At 55.0% G+C, this 18,540-nt stretch overlaps 5 protein-coding genes across 5 annotated transcripts; 2 read left to right on the forward strand and 3 right to left on the reverse strand.

The window, feature by feature from the left end:
- Nucleotides 1-1,606: 1,606 nt before the first annotated feature.
- On the reverse strand, nt 1,607-4,833 carry C8A04DRAFT_8618 (uncharacterized protein; the record flags this gene model as incomplete). The annotated part of the gene is made up of 5 exons (XM_062785178.1): nt 1,607-2,671; nt 2,727-2,889; nt 2,943-3,049; nt 3,099-3,911; nt 4,012-4,833. 5 exons carry the CDS (start codon nt 4,831-4,833, stop codon nt 1,607-1,609), a joined length of 2,970 nt encoding a protein of 989 aa, XP_062641336.1.
- A 1,185-nt stretch (nt 4,834-6,018) lies between these two features.
- C8A04DRAFT_23757 (DNA repair protein endonuclease SAE2/CtIP C-terminus-domain-containing protein) lies at nt 6,019-8,054 on the reverse strand (the record flags this gene model as incomplete). Its single annotated transcript, XM_062778790.1, has 2 exons — nt 6,019-7,916; nt 7,967-8,054. The coding sequence occupies 2 exons, from the start codon at nt 8,052-8,054 to the stop codon at nt 6,019-6,021; spliced, it is 1,986 nt and encodes a 661-aa protein (XP_062641337.1).
- Nucleotides 8,055-10,675: 2,621 nt separating this feature from the next.
- Nucleotides 10,676-12,191, forward strand: C8A04DRAFT_23758 (uncharacterized protein; the record flags this gene model as incomplete). The annotated part of the gene is made up of 8 exons (XM_062778791.1): nt 10,676-10,727; nt 11,268-11,287; nt 11,382-11,416; nt 11,476-11,489; nt 11,561-11,575; nt 11,632-11,768; nt 11,830-11,980; nt 12,043-12,191. 8 exons carry the CDS (start codon nt 10,676-10,678, stop codon nt 12,189-12,191), a joined length of 573 nt encoding a protein of 190 aa, XP_062641338.1.
- Nucleotides 12,192-13,061: 870 nt separating this feature from the next.
- C8A04DRAFT_8570 (acyl-CoA dehydrogenase/oxidase) lies at nt 13,062-14,612 on the reverse strand (the record flags this gene model as incomplete). Its single annotated transcript, XM_062785163.1, has 1 exon — nt 13,062-14,612. The coding sequence occupies one exon, from the start codon at nt 14,610-14,612 to the stop codon at nt 13,062-13,064; it is 1,551 nt and encodes a 516-aa protein (XP_062641339.1).
- A 1,935-nt stretch (nt 14,613-16,547) lies between these two features.
- C8A04DRAFT_33531 (uncharacterized protein) lies at nt 16,548-18,511 on the forward strand (the record flags this gene model as incomplete). The annotated part of the gene is made up of 4 exons (XM_062782495.1): nt 16,548-16,679; nt 16,855-17,440; nt 17,503-17,753; nt 17,858-18,511. The coding sequence occupies 4 exons, from the start codon at nt 16,548-16,550 to the stop codon at nt 18,509-18,511; spliced, it is 1,623 nt and encodes a 540-aa protein (XP_062641340.1).
- Between the last annotated feature and the right edge of the window lie 29 nt (nt 18,512-18,540).

The raw sequence follows: 18,540 nt of genomic DNA on the forward strand, positions 1-18,540 counted from the left end.
GATAGAGAGAAGAGAAGAGACAGAAAGGGGACAGGAAATATTCAAAGGAAGGAAGGAAAGGAAGACAAAGAAGGGGGGGCTCTAGGGTGTGAAAGTGATTCCCTCTTCCTCTTACTTCCTTTTCTTGTTTCTTCTCCCCCGTTCTCTCTCGGAATCTTTCTTTCTTTCTTTCTTCCCCCTTTTTTCTCCAGTTAATTCCTGGTACATAGGCATAACTGGAGTTTTGTTTACCAGCGGTTACTTTGCTTGCTTACTTTCTGGGTCTGAATGTGATTGATGAAAAAAAAAAAGATGAAAAGGTGTAAAATTAAATTAAATCATTATGTAATCGGTTAGGTACATTATGTCACTTACCTGGCTAGTACTGTACAGTTACTGAGTAGACAATAGGGACGATGGCATGACTTAGCAGTGGTCGAGAATACCTATAGGTAAAGTTGTTTAGTGACTGACAATACCTAGAGGTACAGTTTAATAATGATTGACTTGTGCTCGCTACTCGCTTCCTGGAGGTTCACACTGACAAATCTGTACTTTTGTTATGCGGCTTTCTCCTCCTACTCCTTGGATCTTAACTATGTTCTCTCGATTTCGTCTTATACTCACTTAGCCTGTATTATGAAAGCTTTTACAGAAAAGGAATTGGTACGTACATCAGAGTTGGAACACAAGTACATGCACAGGTTACACACCCGCGAGACAGGGCAGACAAACCCTAACACGTCGTATCACAATCGACCTTAGTCTCATCACAGTCAATCTCACACTAGGAACGCTGGGAACACCACCGAGTAAATATTACAATATCAACTTTTATTTACGCAATACGCTAGCCCTATCCCCTATCTAGAAGATTTTCTTTTTAACGTGATCGCGTCGCAACATACATGGCATAGTCATGATGATGGATGACCATGAAAGACCGTGTTCATAACCCCCCCATACATGTCTGTCATCCAGTAAGTACTGTGGAATCACACCCACTTCCCACGTCCATTTTTTGTTGTTCGGCTGCTTTGAAAAAGCGCATCTGTCCCAAGCACCCCATCTTGCTGGGACTCGTAATCCCGGGCGAGCCGAACACTGTTGCCGGGGCACGCATCCCAGTGTTGGGGTCAGAGGGTGGTGTGTTACTAGGGGTGAGGTGGTGATATTCAGGTGAGGCGAGGTATGCGATGGTGATGTGTTGGGGTGAAGCGGGTGATAGTATGTAGGTGGGCAACAGTTGAGTGAGTTTGGTGAGGTTGGTTGGGGGTTTGGTCGAGTATGTGTGTCGGTAGGTACGGGTATTTAGGTTGAGCTTGAAAAAACAGGAGACACCATAGCCGGCCGATGATTATTCGAGACGTTGGCGTTCACGGATTGTCTCCTATTATGTGAATTGTGTTGAAGTAGTCCTGAAACTTGAAGTCTACTAACGTTGTGTGCGTCGTTGGGGGCATCGCTGAATCCGGCGCCGAGGTGCCGCAATTCCCGCGTCCGGATCGTTCTTTGTCAGAAGGCAGTGCCCTCACGGCGACCGACCCGAAAAGGGGTAAGCAACGGCACGGCTTCGCGAGGCTCGAAGCACCGAAGCAGGTCCGCCAAGAAGTGCGTAATCGTATCCTCAGATCCGCTGGTAGAACAGCAAGTAGGCGACCTTGTTCTCCTTGATGCTTTCCTTGTGCTGTTGCTTGGCCTTCTGGCCATTGACGGGGCCCGAGGCGCCGTTGACGACGCTGCTCCACTTCTTCCCACCAGCAGCCTGCTTCCAGCCGTCGTCATCACCGGTATCCTCATCCTCAATGCCCTGGAACCGGTTGCCCGAAGCAGCGTTGCCTCCATCCTTCCGTCCATCGGCCTTCCCAGGATCCTCTTCAGCTCCACCCTCCGCGACGTCTTCGTCACGAACGCGCCGGATAACGGTGTCGTCGATACGGATCCACTCACGTCCGTCCTGGCGGCGCACGTCGACAGTGTAGTGACCACCGCTAGCATTCTTGCCGTGGTGGTATACGACGCCAATAAGGCGGTAGCGAGGGGCGCCCGAGTTCTCTGCGAGAATGGTGTTGCGGATCTGGCGCGACAGCACTTCCCGCGGGAACTCGAACTCCAGAGGATACCCAACCTTCTTCCAGATCTTGACAGTCCCGCCATAGCCCTCAGCATCAAACTGGAATCGCTTCAGGTGTAGGATCAGAACCGGCGGCACGGATTCGATAGAAACCTGCTTGGTCGCGCGGACATCCTTGCCGTGGGGTGAGTTGAAGTCGCCGTGAAGCACCTCGGGTCGCGTGAGTCCCTTGAGAGCGTCGATGATGTTGCGGACCTCAGGAGACCCAATGTCGAGCTGAAGGGGCTGGTACGGCTCAAGGGTAACCGAGTGCTTGTTGCCCGGGACACGAAGCTCGGAACGAAGCTGCCCACCAAAGATCTTGGTGATGGGTGATGCTGAGTTGGAGTGCCCAGACGAGCGGGTGACAGCAGAGCGCTGGCGTGGGCCAACCTCGAGCCAGTCATCAGTTCCCTCAGAAGCATCGTTGGTCTTAGCAGAGGTTGGAGACGGAAGTGACGAGTTGGTAGCGGTGGACACGGTGGACACTGGCGCCGCACGCATCACCTGGGCACATTCGTCGTGGAGGCCCTCGAGGAGGAAGCCGAGGAACTCCTGGGCGTCCTGTTGATGACCACGCTGCTGATTGTAAGCACGTGCTCGCAAACCCTCATGTCATCAATATTGAACTTACCCTCATGCTAGCGAAGCGTGGAAGGGTCCGGATAGCCTCGTACACAAACTCAGGGGTGAAGGGCTCGCCGTATTTCTCATACTCCTCGCTCTTCAGGCGCTTTTTGAGCTGCTCAGCGGACACCGCAGCATCGATCGTTTTGAACTCACGAATAAACATGACCCTATCTCAATCAGCACGCCTGAAGCACAAGGCTCACGGCCCTAGTAAACTCACATGGCATCAATCAGGGGCGTTTCGCTTTTGAAGCTATGGGCCGCCTTCTTGCTGACTTGGTCCAAGAAGTCGAAGAAAGGAATGCAGAAGATCAGGACTTGCAGCACCTACGAGATGTTAGGACGTGACGTGCTAAATCGATTGCTGGACTCTTACCGAATTCATGTAGCACATGTTTCCAGTGTTAACAAGGCCTCTTGGCTCCAGGAAAGCAAGCTTATCGGGGGCATTGGGACGGTACGCTTGCAGGGCCTGCGCCAGAGAGCTGGCGTTTGCCTTGGCGAAGCTACCGATCCCCGGTACGACAGCCGTCGCCTCTGCCGCGTTACCGTTGGCATGGCCTTGGGCGGTGGTAGAAGAGCTCGTGCTCGCGGCCGCACCGGCAGGCTTGGAGAACAGACCAGCCCAAAGCTTAGGTTTGCCCCATGCTGGGCCTGGCTGAGGCGCCTCGGCAGCTTCCTCAGCGCTGTCGGTGCTCGGCTTGGCCGCCTCTGCTTGTTGTTCGCTAGGAGCAGCAACTGCCGGCTTTCCTTCGGTAGCATCTTTCGCGGCGGTGGGTCTGGATGTGGGCTCTTTGGGGCTGGGCTTGGGCAGGATCGGGACAACCGGCACTGCAGGCCTCACGGCGGAAGGTGTTCCGGACGACTTGAGCGGGGGCGCTGAGCTCGGGGTGGTCGGCACGCTAGAGATGGCAGCCTCAGAAGGGATTTCCTGCGTGGAAGGGGTCTCGGAACGAGAAACAAGGGTCTCGGCGGCCTTGTGCTCAGGTTTGGGAGCAACACTCGCGGCCTGTTGCACAGTCTGGGCCGGCGCTTGAGCCTGAGGATTCTCGACAGGGGCTTCAGCGCCGGGGGCGTGTTGGCCAGGAAGCTCCAATCTCTCTGCATCGGCACCCAAAAGCTTCTTTTTCCTCCTCAACTTGGATGTGCGCTGTGGGAAAGGGTCGTCGGGATGGGAGAGCCACGGGAGCTGGGGAGCAGACAGAAATATCAGTAACAGTCCTTCACGGAACGGCACCTTGACGGGGAAAAAAATTCAATAACATGTAGACTCCAACACGGAGACTTACGGGTGGCCTAAAAGGTTGTATATAGCTTTGGACAGAAGAAGTCGATGGTGCCTTTGCTACCGGCTGGGGAGTAGGGTCCTCCGGCTCTGGGACGAGGTGCGACTCGGGCTGCGGCTCGGGCTGTGGCTCTGGCTGTGGCTCTGGCTGCGGCTCGGGCTGCGGTTCGGGCTGCGGTTCGGGGAGATGTTGGGGCTGCGACGGAGCCTGGGTCGGGGCCAGATCCGGGGCAGGGGGTTGGACGGCCTCGTAAAGCTGCTGCTGCACGGGCGGGGTCATAGAAGGGGGAGGCGGAACAGTAGCATGGGAGTGTGTGGACGTCGGAGTGTGCGGCATCGGAGGAGCACCAGGCACTGCGGTAGGCGGTGGTGGATGATAGGGCGACGAGACGATCGGGGAGTGTTGCGGAGGACGGCCGTAGGACTGCGGCATGGGGACGAAGTGCTGCAGAGCGGGAGAGCGGACGTATCCCTGGTTGGGATACCCCATGTAGCCGGCCGGGCCGGGTATGACGCCGTTCTGGTAAGGCGGGTGCATGTAGTAGGGGGTGGCGGCATAGGGGTTCGCCATGTAGTTGGCCTGGTACATTTGCTGGCCGAGGTGCTGTTGGTGATGGACATGCTGGGCGTGCTGGACATGCTGAGAATGTTGGGAGTGTTGGGAGTGCTGAGAGTGCTGGGAATGCTGGGAGTGCTGAGAGTGTTGGGAATGTTGGGCATGATGGTTGTGGTGGCCGTGATGACCGTGGTAGCCATGAGCCGGCGAATAGTGCTGGGGCCGACCTCCACGACGAGGGGGAGGACCGCCGGTGGGCGCGGGACCCATCTCGGCACCGTTTTGCCCCTGCTGCCCAGCCGGCAGATGCCCCCTGTTGTTCATCATGCCGGCGTGGGGTATGTGGTGGTGTGGTTGTTGCGGTAGCTGCTCACCGGATGTGAGGGCCACCGCGGCGAAAGGTCGGGAGGCGAGAGCTCAGTGAAGGGCCGAAAGGTCGGAGGATGCAACTCAATAGAGAGTTGTCCGGGTGGAGGTCGGAGGTCGGAGGGCGATGAGGGTGTTGATGGATTCCTGGTGGAAATCCCTAACTCAACGATGACGAGCCGAAAGAAGTGACAAGCAAAGCCAAAAATAAAAAATAAAAAAACCAAATCCGCGAGAGGAACTGTGTGGTCCCTGGTCGGAATGCACTTGCCGCTACTGCTGCGGAGAACCGGTTGCTGCTGACTCTTCGGAATTATTTGCGACGCCAAAATAAATGCTCCTTCTTCTTTCCGCTCGGGCTGTGTTTGTTGCTTGCTGCTGCGATTATGACTTCAACGGGTTGTCGTCGATTGATGCACGTTCGGGAGAACGAAAAGTAAAGACCTGCCGCCCAACTTCCGCCGCTGCCGTCCGCCCTTGATCGATGGACTCGGAGGTGGCAGGTTCGAGGTTGGAGCGCATCGGCCGGGCTCGTCGTGGGAAAGCAAACGCGCGCAAGGGTCCTCCAAGCGGAGGCGGTTTGTTGGAGCTTGTTTGCTGGGTGGTGGCCCTCAGGGTTTCCACTCTTGTGACAAAATTTCCCGTTTTTGCCCAGCCAAGAGCCCACGCTAAAACTTCTTGGGCGGCGGCAACAGAGGTCTTCAGCTGGAGACGCTCGGGCCTTATGCCACCAACAAGAGCGCCAAGAAACCCGTTTCCGCGGCGCCTTCTGCGAATTGCATAATGTACTGTACCAACGTTGCGTTACATATCCCGAGTCCCGAACAAAGGGGCCCTTTGTCGATGCGGTTCTCCGAATACAAATGCACAGCACCTCGAAGTATTCCGGAGAAAACATGAATCTTGTGGGTTCCAGTTAAGACTGATAGAAACGGGATAACGACTTCTCCAATAGGTAACTAGAGATGAAAACGTAGAAAACGCCGAGATAACGGGAGAGTTTTGTAGACCAGAAAGCATCATCATATCAAATAAGTCATTTAAGGTACTTGGGGGTAAAGTTATCCATAGCAAACGCGGCCTGCGTCGCTATTCATCTCTAAACAGCCACCTCCCTCCCCGCATCGCCTCTCGCCATCTCTCCTCCACTACCCCCCTTTCCACCCGCTTCGCTTCCTCCTTATTTTGCTCAATCTCCTGCGTGCTAGGGAAGTCCGGATTCCAGTACCCCGGAGGCGATGGCCGCCTCGCAAACCGATGTCTATGCCTCCCATACCGATCCGCCAGGTCCTGGACCTTGGCCTTGAGCCACGTCTCCTGCCGTTCCTGGCGGGTCATGTTGACTAGCCGGTACGCCTCACCATCGCCCAGATACTTTTCCATCATCTGGATCTCGGCTGGACGCGAGAGGATGGCCGCCCCCCCGGCGTTTAGCTCAGATTCGGCCATTGCTTTGAATTGTCGCCCGCAGCAGTTCGGGTCTGTGCATCCGGCGAGTTCGGCCCTTTCCTCTCTGCTGCGGACGACCTCATCAAACGCGTATCGGTATCCGTCGTTAGACCGAGGATTCACCTTAAAATCCTCTGGCGCAAGTTCGGCTAAGGGCCGGTCGCGCAGCCGGCTGGCTTTGACAGGAGCTTTTCCCTTGGCCGACCTCACCATCCGCTTCATCGGCGTTGTCGCACCGTTCTTAGGCCGCGCGGGACTTTTCTTGGCAACTTTGGGGTGTTGGCCGGGGGCCAAATTCTCGATGTTTTCTTTCTCATGGCTAGAACTTGTAGCGTCCCGGTCGGGGCGGACCGGTGAGAGGAGAGCAGCAAGCTTCATTGGCGAGCCATCGTTGAGCAGCGAGTGTAGGCGGCCGTGTGTAGGTTGTTCCCCCGCCCGGTTTGGCCGGGGCGAGGGCAATGAATCGGCCTCGTCTTCAGCGAGGTCGGCAATTTTAGAACTCAGGGACCACCGCGCTTTGACGGGCGAGGGAGCGTCTCCTGGAGTCGAACAATTCGGCCTAACCGTAGCGTTTCCAGCTGGGGTATTGGTGTGTTTGGGAGCCGTGATTCGGGGAGTATCATAATGGCCTGGTGGAGTATTCCCGCTTTTCTCTTCTCGGAGGAGATACCGCTGTTCCCATTCGGGTTGTTTTCTAGGCGTTGGCATCCCAACTTCCCCCTCGTCCAGGTCGATGCTCTCGTGAGGGCAAAAAACGGGGACTTCGCTGATGATTACCGGCTCGGAACTGGGGCTCTTCTCATACTTGATCTTCCGCGGTGGTGCCGGCATCCCTGTATCATCATCCGCAGCCTTCCTTTTCCGTATTACTCTCTCCGAGACGACGACTGGATCTGAGGATGGTTCTTCTTTGACAACCGCTGTCAGTCCTTCGGGATCTCCAGTAGGCAAAGGCGGCTGTTGCTCTGCCCCGTCACTTCCGTCCTGGGTCTCCTTATCGGTTGAACTCGCGGTCGAATTGCCGTGGTTCCTTCGAAGCTCTGCATCCAGAGACTTGTGAGTCGAGTTGCTGTCATGTTGGGCCTTTTTCAATTTCTCGAGCTTCGTTTCCAACGAATGCGCGTATGTTGTCCAACTGTCCCGCGCTTCGCGTAATCGATTTGCAGAACCGCGCAGACCCTCACACCGCTCTTCCAGTGCCGACTTCTGCACATACACCTTTGAGTACTCCTTTTTCCAATCAATCTGCTTCACAGACGATGTTGACTTGATAGCTCTCGCATCAAGCTGGCGATTGACGGATACTTCCGCGAGTGCCGTACGTGTTGCCCGCGGGAGGGTCTCTTCGGAAACAAGAGGGGCGGTCGGGGAATTAGATCTCCCGTCTTGGGAAGCAAGTTTCTCCCGGAGCTGAGAAAGCTCTTCAACAAGAGACCGATTCTCCTTCTCCAAGTCGTCTACCCTAGCAGCCACTGTCTTCAGCCGGTCAATTTCGCCAAAGAGCGATGCATGTTGGTGTGCAGTTTGTTCCCGGATCGCTATGTATCGTTAGTGGGATTCTCATCAAGCCTCCACGGTGATGACCTACCGGCCGCTAACTGGTCCTCTACTGAATCGCAGACGGTTTCAAGCGTGGCACGGAGCTTCGCCCGGCCCTCGCCTGCCCAGTACTCCATGAGAATCAGTATAATATGGGCAATTGAGCGGGAAAAGGGGAAAATAAGAGGAAAAAATGGAAAGAGCAACACGGGGAGACAATGATCCCATATCCGGTCATGTCATGATGGGTCCAAGTTAGGCGGGGAAGACTGGAACGCGACGCGTCACAGCTCGCGAGTTAACTATGAGGCACGTCCTTTACTTCTGAGAACGGACGCGCCTTATCACGTGACTCATTTAGTGGGCTGTCGGCCCGGCACGTGCGCCATGCATCATCTTTCAACGGTCATGCCAATCAGCTTTGTTCCGGCCCGCAATGCAAGTCAGCCACAACGTCGCAGCAACTTTCGGAGGTTGACAAGGGTCACTCTCCCGCATTCGCTTCTCAACTCGTCCCGAACCTGTGGCTGTTTTCGAAACCAGAGGCCGTCGTCTTCTTTCTTAACCTTTGCTCGTTTTCTGAAGAAAACAACATGACAATAGCATTAGGTTTGTTGGCGGGCTTTACCCTCACCTTCAACCCACGAAAACTCGGTGCTCAGCCGTGACAGAGCTACGGTAGTTGACTGCCTCGTTGTTGGTTGATGTCCTGGCGGCGACTACAACGTAGCATTATCGCAATCGTGGCCTGCCGTTCTCGCCCCCAACATTCTGTCGCCCACCGATGGGCGCTTGGGAACCTTTCCACTGCCACGCGCGCGATTTCAAACCGTGATACTCCGTACTACTTACTGTCTGAACGGACCAATGCGCCCTCCCCGGCAGCCACCGGCAACTGATGGCCCCTACCACGGCGCTAGCTTGGATGTATGTCGCCTTCGAGGGCGAAGAGAGCTTCAGCCGAGACCCCAAGAGCCTCGATCAGCAGGCTGAAAGACTGTTAAACCAACAATGCTGGACAGGGGTGGTTGGTCGGATTCGAAAAGGACTCTGCGTCGAAAGATGCCTGTGATGTAACACCAACCACGATTTCAACTCCAGCCCGTAGACAACTGTCGTGCGCCCCTTAGATCATCAAACAAAGCGGCCAAGACATCATCTGCAGATGTGCTTCTAGCAGAGTTCCAGAATGTCTCCTGGAAAATGACAATGTTACCCTACCCGACAGCATACTCAAGCTGGAGGGAGGGCGGCAGCCCTGGGGCAATCGATGAAGGCGAGCCAACTGACCAGCCGCTCTGGTTCCGCCGATGGATTCCCATGATCTGCAGAGACACCATACCGTCTGCGAGAGAGCATGAATAAGGAGTACCGGCCAACGGCAACAAACCCGAACAACGTCACACATCAAATGACACGTGGTATGAGATCGCAGTTTGATTATATCGGCCGCTGTTGTTGGTAGCTCAATCAACGAGTCAAAGTTGGCTGGGGAAGAACATCGAGGTATCGCGGGAGAAGCTTTCGAACGAAACCTCCCAAGACATTTAAAGCATGAGAAGAAACCCCCGGGCGGAACGCTTCGTTCTTTTCCCACGAGGAAGCAGGCGTAGCCACGTATCATAACCACATTGGCTCCCTGCAGCTCAAGTATTGGTTCAGGGACCAATTCAGACAGACACCGAGGCATGCGGGAGGTTCGAGAAAAACGAGTTGGAGAGCAGGTCAGACGAAAAGATCCGCTTCTCTATGCAGGGGCAGATAGCCCGTGCATGGCTCGGGTCCGCCTATGCTCCGAGATGAGATGGGGTAGAAGGGGAAGAGAGTTGGAGCGGATGTTGAGCGCAAGGTCTTGAAAATGCGCCGTCTGCGTGGAGATGTCCACTTCGAAGGTGCAGGAGACAGATTAGATCTTGAACGGGTCACCCATGAGAGAGACAAAGTACGACAGGCCACGGTAGGAGTATGGTACTTCGTATGTACTCGACTTTCGCATCCATGTCGCAGAAGCTGCATTCAACCGAAAACTCTTGCATCGGAGCGGTTTCCCTCGTCCGTTCCCAGCTGACAACCCCTCCTTCCCCCCCCCAAGATCGGCGCGCTGCACCGAGCCCGGCAACTCTGGCAGAGAGGAGACAGAGGAGGCAAGTTCAGTTGCAGGCTGTGGAAGCATCCCGGGAAAAAGAGAGGAGCCAAGCAACCACGGCAAGCTCAAGCAGGCGAACGAACATCGAGCAAGGGTGCCCCACACAAACTGCCACGTTCAAAAAATTTCAACCACAGCAGACCATTTCCGCCAGGTGAGCCCGCTCCTTCGTTCAATCTGTTTCTCGCCTCGATTCCCTGCCTTACCTGCCTTATCGAGCAATCGGAAACAGTACTTAGTTCTCGATGTCCCTCCTGCCGTTCCGCGGCTTTTCCTTCTTCCCAACCAGTCACCAACCAACTCTCATCAACCGCGTGGACAGTTTGTGTTGCACACTCACACTCTTCCACAAAAGAACAATTTCCACTTTGGTCAGTAAAAATTACCCCACACTCAAGCAAAAAAGAAGCACCCCACCTTTTCTGGTTTTGCGCCCTCCTTCCCAAAATCCCTCCAATACCGAAACACTTTTCCAATTCGCACCCAGGCGATTGGAAACTTCCCCTCGCCACTTACAACCAGAACTGACCCGAACATCGCGTCGCGCAGAAAACTTCACAAACACCACAATTCCGAACTCTAACCGCAAAACCTCACCCCCAAATCTTCAAGATGGAGTACAACTCTTCTCCGGCTCCTCCTCAAGGTCGGGCCTGCTTCACCTGTGAGTTGCCCTAGGCCCTTTTATCTGCCCCGCGGCTCCCAGCGCAACCGCCCTCTGTCGCCGCACCGGCAGCCCATGGACGCATTTCCAAAAGCCCTGCATGTCCAGTTGATGCTTTGCATCGCAAGTTCCACTGCAATACTGGCGGCCCTTGGTCAGGGTCTTCCAATTTGGAGATATCCTGCATGATTTGCGCCGCGCGCAAGAGCAGTTGCACAAGACGCAGACACAAAACATCCAGAGAGAAGGATCAATTCTTGATTGGTTTTGTTTGTGTCTTGCCGAGGCAAATCGATGCAGCAGCTCGAGTAGCTCCCCTAACACATCACCTGCGCCGCCGGAACAGGTTGGAAGAGGAGAGAGAAACGAACCTCGATTCTGGCCATTTCGACCAATGCCCAGAAATGGGCTGGAGAGAAGCTGAGCCTTTCCGCCGGTTTTCTATTTTGCGCTCGGGAGCCAATATTTTCACTACATGACACCATAAACGCCCTTACTATTGGGTTGGGGAGAAAAATCATCTGACACGAGAGATTCTAGGCGGCCAACTTACTCACCAGGTATGCCACACCGTCGGCGCGCGTGGTGAAGGATCAATGTTGAGGAAGAAGTATCTCCGTGTCGCCCTGCAACCACTAACACTATGTTTTTTAGGCTCGTGACTGCCCCAACAAGGGTGCGGCTAAGTGGTAAGTCGTACCGTGTCTCTACCTCAACTATTTGATCGATGTCCGCTAATGATTGCTAGCTACAACTGTGGTGGTAAGCTTATTCGAGTCCATGACGAAACATTGCGACGTGAACATATTTTAACGAGAATTTGTCGGTTTTAGGCGAGGGTCACATGAGTGAGTAACGCTATTGCATCTCCATATCGAGACTTCGACGCTGATTCCAACAATAGGCCGTGACTGCCCTGAGGGCCCTAAGGACACCAAGACCTGCTACCGCTGCGGCCAACCCGGCCACATCTCCCGCGACTGCTCCTCGGGCGGTGGCCCTGGCGCCGGTGGCGGCCAGTCCAGCGCTGAGTGCTACAAGGTGAATATCTCGGTCATTAGGGACCTTGAAACGCCGGATTGCTAATTCGTTTGAATTATAGTGCGGTGAGATCGGCCACATTGCCCGCAACTGCAGCAAGGGCGGCGCGTATGGCGGCGGCGGCGGCGGTTACAACGCCGGTGGCTACGGTGGCGGCGGTGGCTACGGCCAGAAGACCTGCTACTCGTGCGGCGGCATCGGCCATCTCTCTCGTGGGTTTCCATGGAACACAAATCATACAAGCGAGGACGAGGGGCTAACATGCTCAATCTAGGCGACTGCGTGAACGGCAACAAGTGCTACAACTGCGGCGTCTCCGGCCATCTGTCGCGTGACTGCCCCAAGGAGTCCACCGGCGGTGAGAAGATCTGCTACAAGTGCCAGCAGCCTGGCCACGTCCAGTCACAGTGCCCCAACAACTAAAGTGGTGGCAGACGGAGGTGTGAGATGACCGCGGTTACCTTGGACGGCCACCCGGCTTCTTTCGTCGGCCGGCCAGCCTTTTGCGATCTGTTCTAGCTCCCCCCATCATACAGGCGGAGATGAAACGAAGGAGACAAGGGGAAGGCTTGCTGGGGTTTGGAGGTTCGGTTGGGCGGTTGGGCGGTTTCCGGAAAAAGAAATGGGAAATGGGAGGTTGAACAATACGCGGGTGCGCTATACGCTACACTTACTACCTTTTCCGGGTGGAACACTAGTCTCGGGTGCTCACGCGCTGGGAGTTCCACAGTGAAGGGCGATCGGTTTGGTTGTGTTTCGCTGATATCGCAGTGCGGCCTGGATACCCTCTCAGTTGGCAATGTCCTCGCCTCTCCCGGGGTTTTCTCTCGCATCTTTCGGCTAGGTTTTTTTAGGGAGCCACGGAACGTCTCCCCCATCATCACGAGTTGTTTTTCATCCCTTTTTTTCTATGTGTTTTCTCCATCTTTCATGCACGAATCATGGCATGGCCCAAAACCAGATACCTCATGCAGTAAAACGGCAGTCACGACGATCACGGATCCACGGGGCAATGGGAACAAAAAGGAAAGAAAAGAAAAGTTCTGACCACTTTTTATGTCTCTTGAAGATTGGGTGAAATGTCATTTAAGTAGGCGTTTCGGATACCTTGCCCTTGAAATGCTATCCTATCCAAAAAAGGAAAAACCGAACAAGCCCGGAGATGATGGCTATGATGCGATACTACTGAGAAGACTCGAACCACCTACGCCCCATCCTGTACCCGAAACGAAATGTGTATTTACAAGAATGCCGCACAGCTACGTAGGTCGTGGGCCATATTGACAGGACCTCTTACAACACGGCCTTGGGCATAAACTTCATGGCCTGCCTGACGCCGAGGTCACCAAGAACCTCCTCGGCACCGCCCAGAATGGCATCAAACTTGTAAGTCCGGTTGAAGTTCTCAATGACACGGCCCATGCCGGTCTGGGTCAACCCACGGCCACCCCAGATCTGGACGGCCTCGTCGGCAATCTCATGCGCCGCACGGGTAGCGCTCATCTTGAGCAGCGCGATGGGCCCGCCGAGGTGCTTGGCCTGCTCCTTGTAGGCCATGTTGCACATCTGGTAGGTGATGGTCTCGAGCCAGGACTGGTGGGCCTCGCACAGGGCGATCATCTTGGCCAGTTTCTGGCGGATCACGGGCTGGTCGATCAGGCGCTTGCGGAAGACGAGGCGCTGGTGCGCCCACTTGAGGGATTCCTCGACGACGAGGCGCATGTAGCGGATTGTGGCGCAGGCCATGGTCCAGCGCTCGTGGTTGAAGTTGGAGAGGATCACGTAGATGCCCTTGTTTTCCTCGCCGAGGAGGTTGGTGGCGGGGACTTTGACGTTGTCGAAGGTGATGAAGGTAGTGCCGGCGGCTGGGGAGTAGGAGGTCTTGATCGGCTTGGTCTCGACGCCCTCGCCGCGCTCGATCAGGAGAACGGACAGGCCCTTGCCGGTGTTGACACCGGTGACGAAGTAGTCGGAGAAGACACCGTTGGTGATCCACTTCTTGGTGCCATTGACGATGTAGTGCTTCCCGTCGGGGGTCTTGGTGGCTGTCGTGCGGAGACCGGCCACATCGGAGCCGGCAAAGGCTTCGGTGATGGCAAGGCAGATCTTCTTCTGGCCTGAGAAGACCTCGTCCGTGATCTTCTTCTTCAGGGTGGGTTCCTTGCAGAAGTTGAGGATGCAGGTCAAGCCGATCACCATGCCGGCCATGTTGCCGTCCTGGAAGCCACGGCAGGCGGCGCGGACTTGCTCCTGAGCGCAGATCATGTCGTGGAAGTAGTCAAACTCCTTGCCATCGACAGCGCCGTCGAGCAGGTTGACACCGTGCAGGTGCTTTCCGGGGCCCATGCGCATGTGCAGGACGCCGGCCTTGGACATGCGCTCGATCAACTCCTGGCTCACATACTCGCCGCTGCGCTCCTTCTCAAGAGCCTCGGGTGTGATGTATTGGTCGGTAAAGGCTCGCATGGCCTTTTGCAGGCGGCGATGGCTCTCGTTGAAGTAGGGAGACTTGAAGGCCGGGGTGAGCCAGAGCGGCTCGGCGTAGGGCACAGTCGAGATCTCGCCGAGGGCTGGGGTGACGATGGACTGCTTCTCGCCCTCGATGGAGCCGACAGCCAGGTCCGAGTATTTTTGCAGCACCTCGTGCCTGTGGAGGTTGTAGAACGCTACGGTCGCGTCGGTGCCGGCCACCTGTCGGAGGACGGCCTCGCCGCCGGGATGGGCGTCTAGGAAATCCGAGACATCGTAGACAACGGTGTCGATGACGAACCAGATGCTGTCTTCGGTGTTGTGTTTCGCGACCTCTTCGCGAGTGAAGGTCTTGCTGGGTACTTCGAGAGGCATGCTTGCGGCGAACACTCGTCACGATCTACTTCGTTGGGGGGGAAGTATTACTCGGTGATTTTCTGATCAATGACAAACGTGGCAATTAGCGGAAGCAGAGCGACGTCAAAAATTAATAGAGGAACAAATAGGACTCCCTGGGAACAATGTTTGATTCATATCGAGAGGCCGGCGTCACGAGCGCGCCTCGCCGAGTCAGTCAGACTTGCCAACCCGGGGCTTGCTTCGGCTCTCCCTCTCGAATGCCTCGGCTCACTCGGGGGCGTTTTGGAAACCTGGGGCTCAATGTGGGGAATTCCGCCAAGAGATGTAATAACAGTGTTGTGATTGGCCAATATCTCAACCCTTGCTCTCAACCTCGAATGCGGCCCCACTCTTAGCACTTCGACATCTTGACAGGTCCCGTGCCAACTTCTTCAATAGTTTTCACAAGAGGACCACTAGCCTCGGACTCGAAACATCAAGTTCTTATGTTTACTTGGGGATTCATATTACCGTACCAACAACTCGGCGGGATGCGCTTTCTGGTGGCCAATGATGACCTGTTTCATCCAACGGTCACCCGATCCTGCCAGCGCTGACCAGCGATGCCCCTGTAGAAAACCGCCGTCGTTGTGTCGTCTCCCCCCGCCTTGGCCGACGCTCGGCCAGCTTTGCCTGTTACGGAGAGGTGAGATTCGGCGGCCAGCGAAACAGGATGGCATTCCGTGCTAGTTATATAGTACGTTGGCTTGTTGATGTTCGGGATTTGATGAATAAGCCTCAACCCTGAGGTGTAAGCCGGGAGATTCAACACTGTAACTCAAAGACAGCCGACATACGAATACACGAGTAGTAGAGAGCAACGGCGGGGTCTTACGTGTTCCGATCGGCACACTTCCGTGCCCCGCCAAGGCCAACGGTGTTATCAAAGGTCTAGATCTCGCGTGGTCCCTTTCCACCAAACCTCAGATCACAGGGAGATATCTTACATAGTACAATGTATAAATGAGCACCGCCCTGTCGCTATGCCGTCCTCACTTTTTCGGGCTCCAGCGTCTTTCTATTGTTTCTATTCGGTAAGTCGATCTCACATTTCTTCCCAAACCCAAGACCCATCTACCCAGCCCGTTTCCGACGGTGACGCACCGGCGGCCCAGACCTAAGGTCAGATGCATGCTGAGTTGCGCGTTTATCATTGGTCAATCCCCCCAAAAGGAGAACAAAGGCAAGGGACTTGGTTGTCTCCTTGATAGGAGATCTGTCACCTGCTGTTCCAGCATCGCCAAATGAAATGCGATTATTCCCTCACCTGCGTGTTTGTCAAAGCCAGCCAGTAGCGGCATTGCCTCGAACAGACAAGGTCTGCTTTAGTTACGGCGTTTCCTTTTAGTTTTCAAATCGAGGGTTTCTCCGGGCCGTTATCGGTTCCGCCCGAGATGATGATCGATCCCCTCTGAACCCACACCTCCATCATATGGCTCGCGCCCTCGCTCTTGCATCACGCCAGCTTGTTCAATGGGAGGCGGGGGGTTTGGTGGCCCGGTTCCGTCCCGCGTCCCCAAAATGGTGTTTTTCTTTTTTTGGCCAGGCAGTTGCTAGCCTCATTCTATGTGGCTCTAGGCCCATAAACCATCGGGGGAGTTCTCCCCGCAAAACACCGGTCCTCGTCCCGGGGCCTTGCCGGCCTGGCCTCCTCACCTACCTATATAATCCTCCATCGCAACATCTCGCTTGCTGAGCCGCTGCAACAGATTTTGTTCAGTTTCAAGGCCGTATGCATGGCCACCATCCCCCTTTCTTGAGCATAAAAGCAGAAAGTCCTGCCTTTGCTAAGTTTGCGCGTGTCTTCGTTTGCACATACATACCTAATCGCCGACTCACCTCACACCCTCATTTCATTTTCTTTCCGAGTCCCAACTATCGTAGCCTCCAGTATCGCCAGTTGTTGCCAGTATGGATTCTCACTCTATGTCGGTCACTAGTGCCGCTCGCAAAAAGACGTCTAGAATCTACCAAGACCTCAAGACCTCCCGATTTTACGGCGCCTCGTCACGAAAACTGAGCATCATGGATAGTGCCCTTCAGGTATTTGGCCCCCACTCCACAAATTGAAAGATAACCCTCCTACTTCCTCGTATGGTGCGGCATCTGGTGTCGTGACACCAATGGTGCATGGGCAGGATGCGGCGTGGGCGTCCAGGACTGGGTTGCTCCGTGGAAATGTAGTAAATCACCATACTCACATAATTATCTGATGTAGTTTGAGACGCTGGACCCGAACAGGAGGCCACATGTCGGCATTATCGGCGCCGGCTTCTCCGGGTTGAGATGCGCCGACGTGATGCTCCGCAGCGGCTTCCGAGTCACCATATTGGAGGCCAGGAATCGTCTCGGGGGTAGGATATACCAAGAGAGACTACAAAACGGTCATCTCGTAGACATTGGTGCAAACTGGATCCACGGTACAACCGACAACCCCATCATGGACCTAGTCAAAGAAACCAAGACCGCAGTCCGCCTCTGGGATAGCCACTCATACGTTTTTGACGAGGAGGGGAAACTGCTTCCCGAAGAAGAGGGCGAGAAGTACTCAACGATTTTATGGGGCATTATCGAGGAGGCGTTTGAGTACTCCAACAAGCACGGGGCGAGTATCGACCCCCAAAAGTCGCTGTTGGACTTTTTCCAAGAGCATATCGCGGAGAAGATACCAGACACGGAGGAAGACTATGAGAAGAAGAGGAATCTCGTTCTTCGGATGGCCGAGCTTTGGGGGAGTTTTGTGGGGAGTCCGCTTAGCACACAGAGCTTAAAGTTCTTTTGGCTCGAGGAGTGCATTGAGGGTGGTAAGATACAACGTCTAAAATTCCTTTATATTCCTTCTTTCAGGGTCTAACCTACTCGTTAGAAAACCTATTTTGCGCCGGGACCTATAACAAAGTCCTGGAGAAGGTTGCTCAGCCGGCTCTCGACAGTGCAGACATTCATTACCGAACACAAGTATCAGAAATCCATGGCAAATCTACCGGGCCGAACGGCAAGACCAGAGTCAAGACCGCGAAGGGCCAGACCTTTGAGTTTGACGAATTGGTGGTCACCTGCCCCCTTGGTTGGCTTAAGCAGAATCTCCAAGCCTTTTCTCCTCCGCTCCCGGACCGGGTGTGTCGGGGTATTCAGGGTATTGGCTACGGGACTCTCGAGAAGGTGAGCATCTTGACTCCTCGATGTATTACCGTTGAACACCACGCGACTAACGTTCTTAGGTTTACATCTCGTTCCCAACTGCCTTCTGGCTCACCCCTTCTACAAACCCCACAGACGGCGGCCGCACAGTTCAAGGGTTTTGCCAGTGGCTCTCACCACAATATGCGCGCGACAGCAACCCCCACGGCTGGATCAACGAAGTGGTCGAGCTAGGCTCTCTGGGCGAGTCTGCTCACCCTACCCTCCTGTTCTACACCTTCGGCGACCAGTCCAAACACCTCACCTCCACCACCCGCTCATTACCCTCTCAGAAGCAAAAAGAAGCGTTCCTTTACGACTACTTCCGGCCGTACTACTCCCGTCTCCCATCCTACGATCCCGTCAGTCCGGACTGCCAGCCTATGGCTTGCTTTGCAACAGACTGGTCGGGCGATGAACTTTCGGGAAATGGCAGCTATGCAAACTTCCAGACGGGTTTGGTAGAGGGTGACCAGGATATCATGGCCATGCGAAACGGCGTGCCGGGGGAGGGCATTTGGTTAGCTGGTGAGCACACAGCGCCTTTTGTTGCACTGGGTACCGTCACGGGAGCGTATTGGAGTGGCGAGCATGTTGCGAGGCGTATTACGCAGAAGTATTGGAAGGGGAGGGAGGAGAAGCAGAAGAAAAAAGGACAGACGGAAGTCGGGGAGAAGAAGGGTGTTGAGGTTTAATTAGGGTTAGGGTTGAACCAAGCAGCGGG

The sequence above is a fragment of the Dichotomopilus funicola genome, assembly GCF_033296635.1.
Source record: "Dichotomopilus funicola strain CBS 141.50 unplaced genomic scaffold C8A04scaffold_1, whole genome shotgun sequence".
Lineage (NCBI taxonomy): Eukaryota > Fungi > Ascomycota > Sordariomycetes > Sordariales > Chaetomiaceae > Dichotomopilus > Dichotomopilus funicola.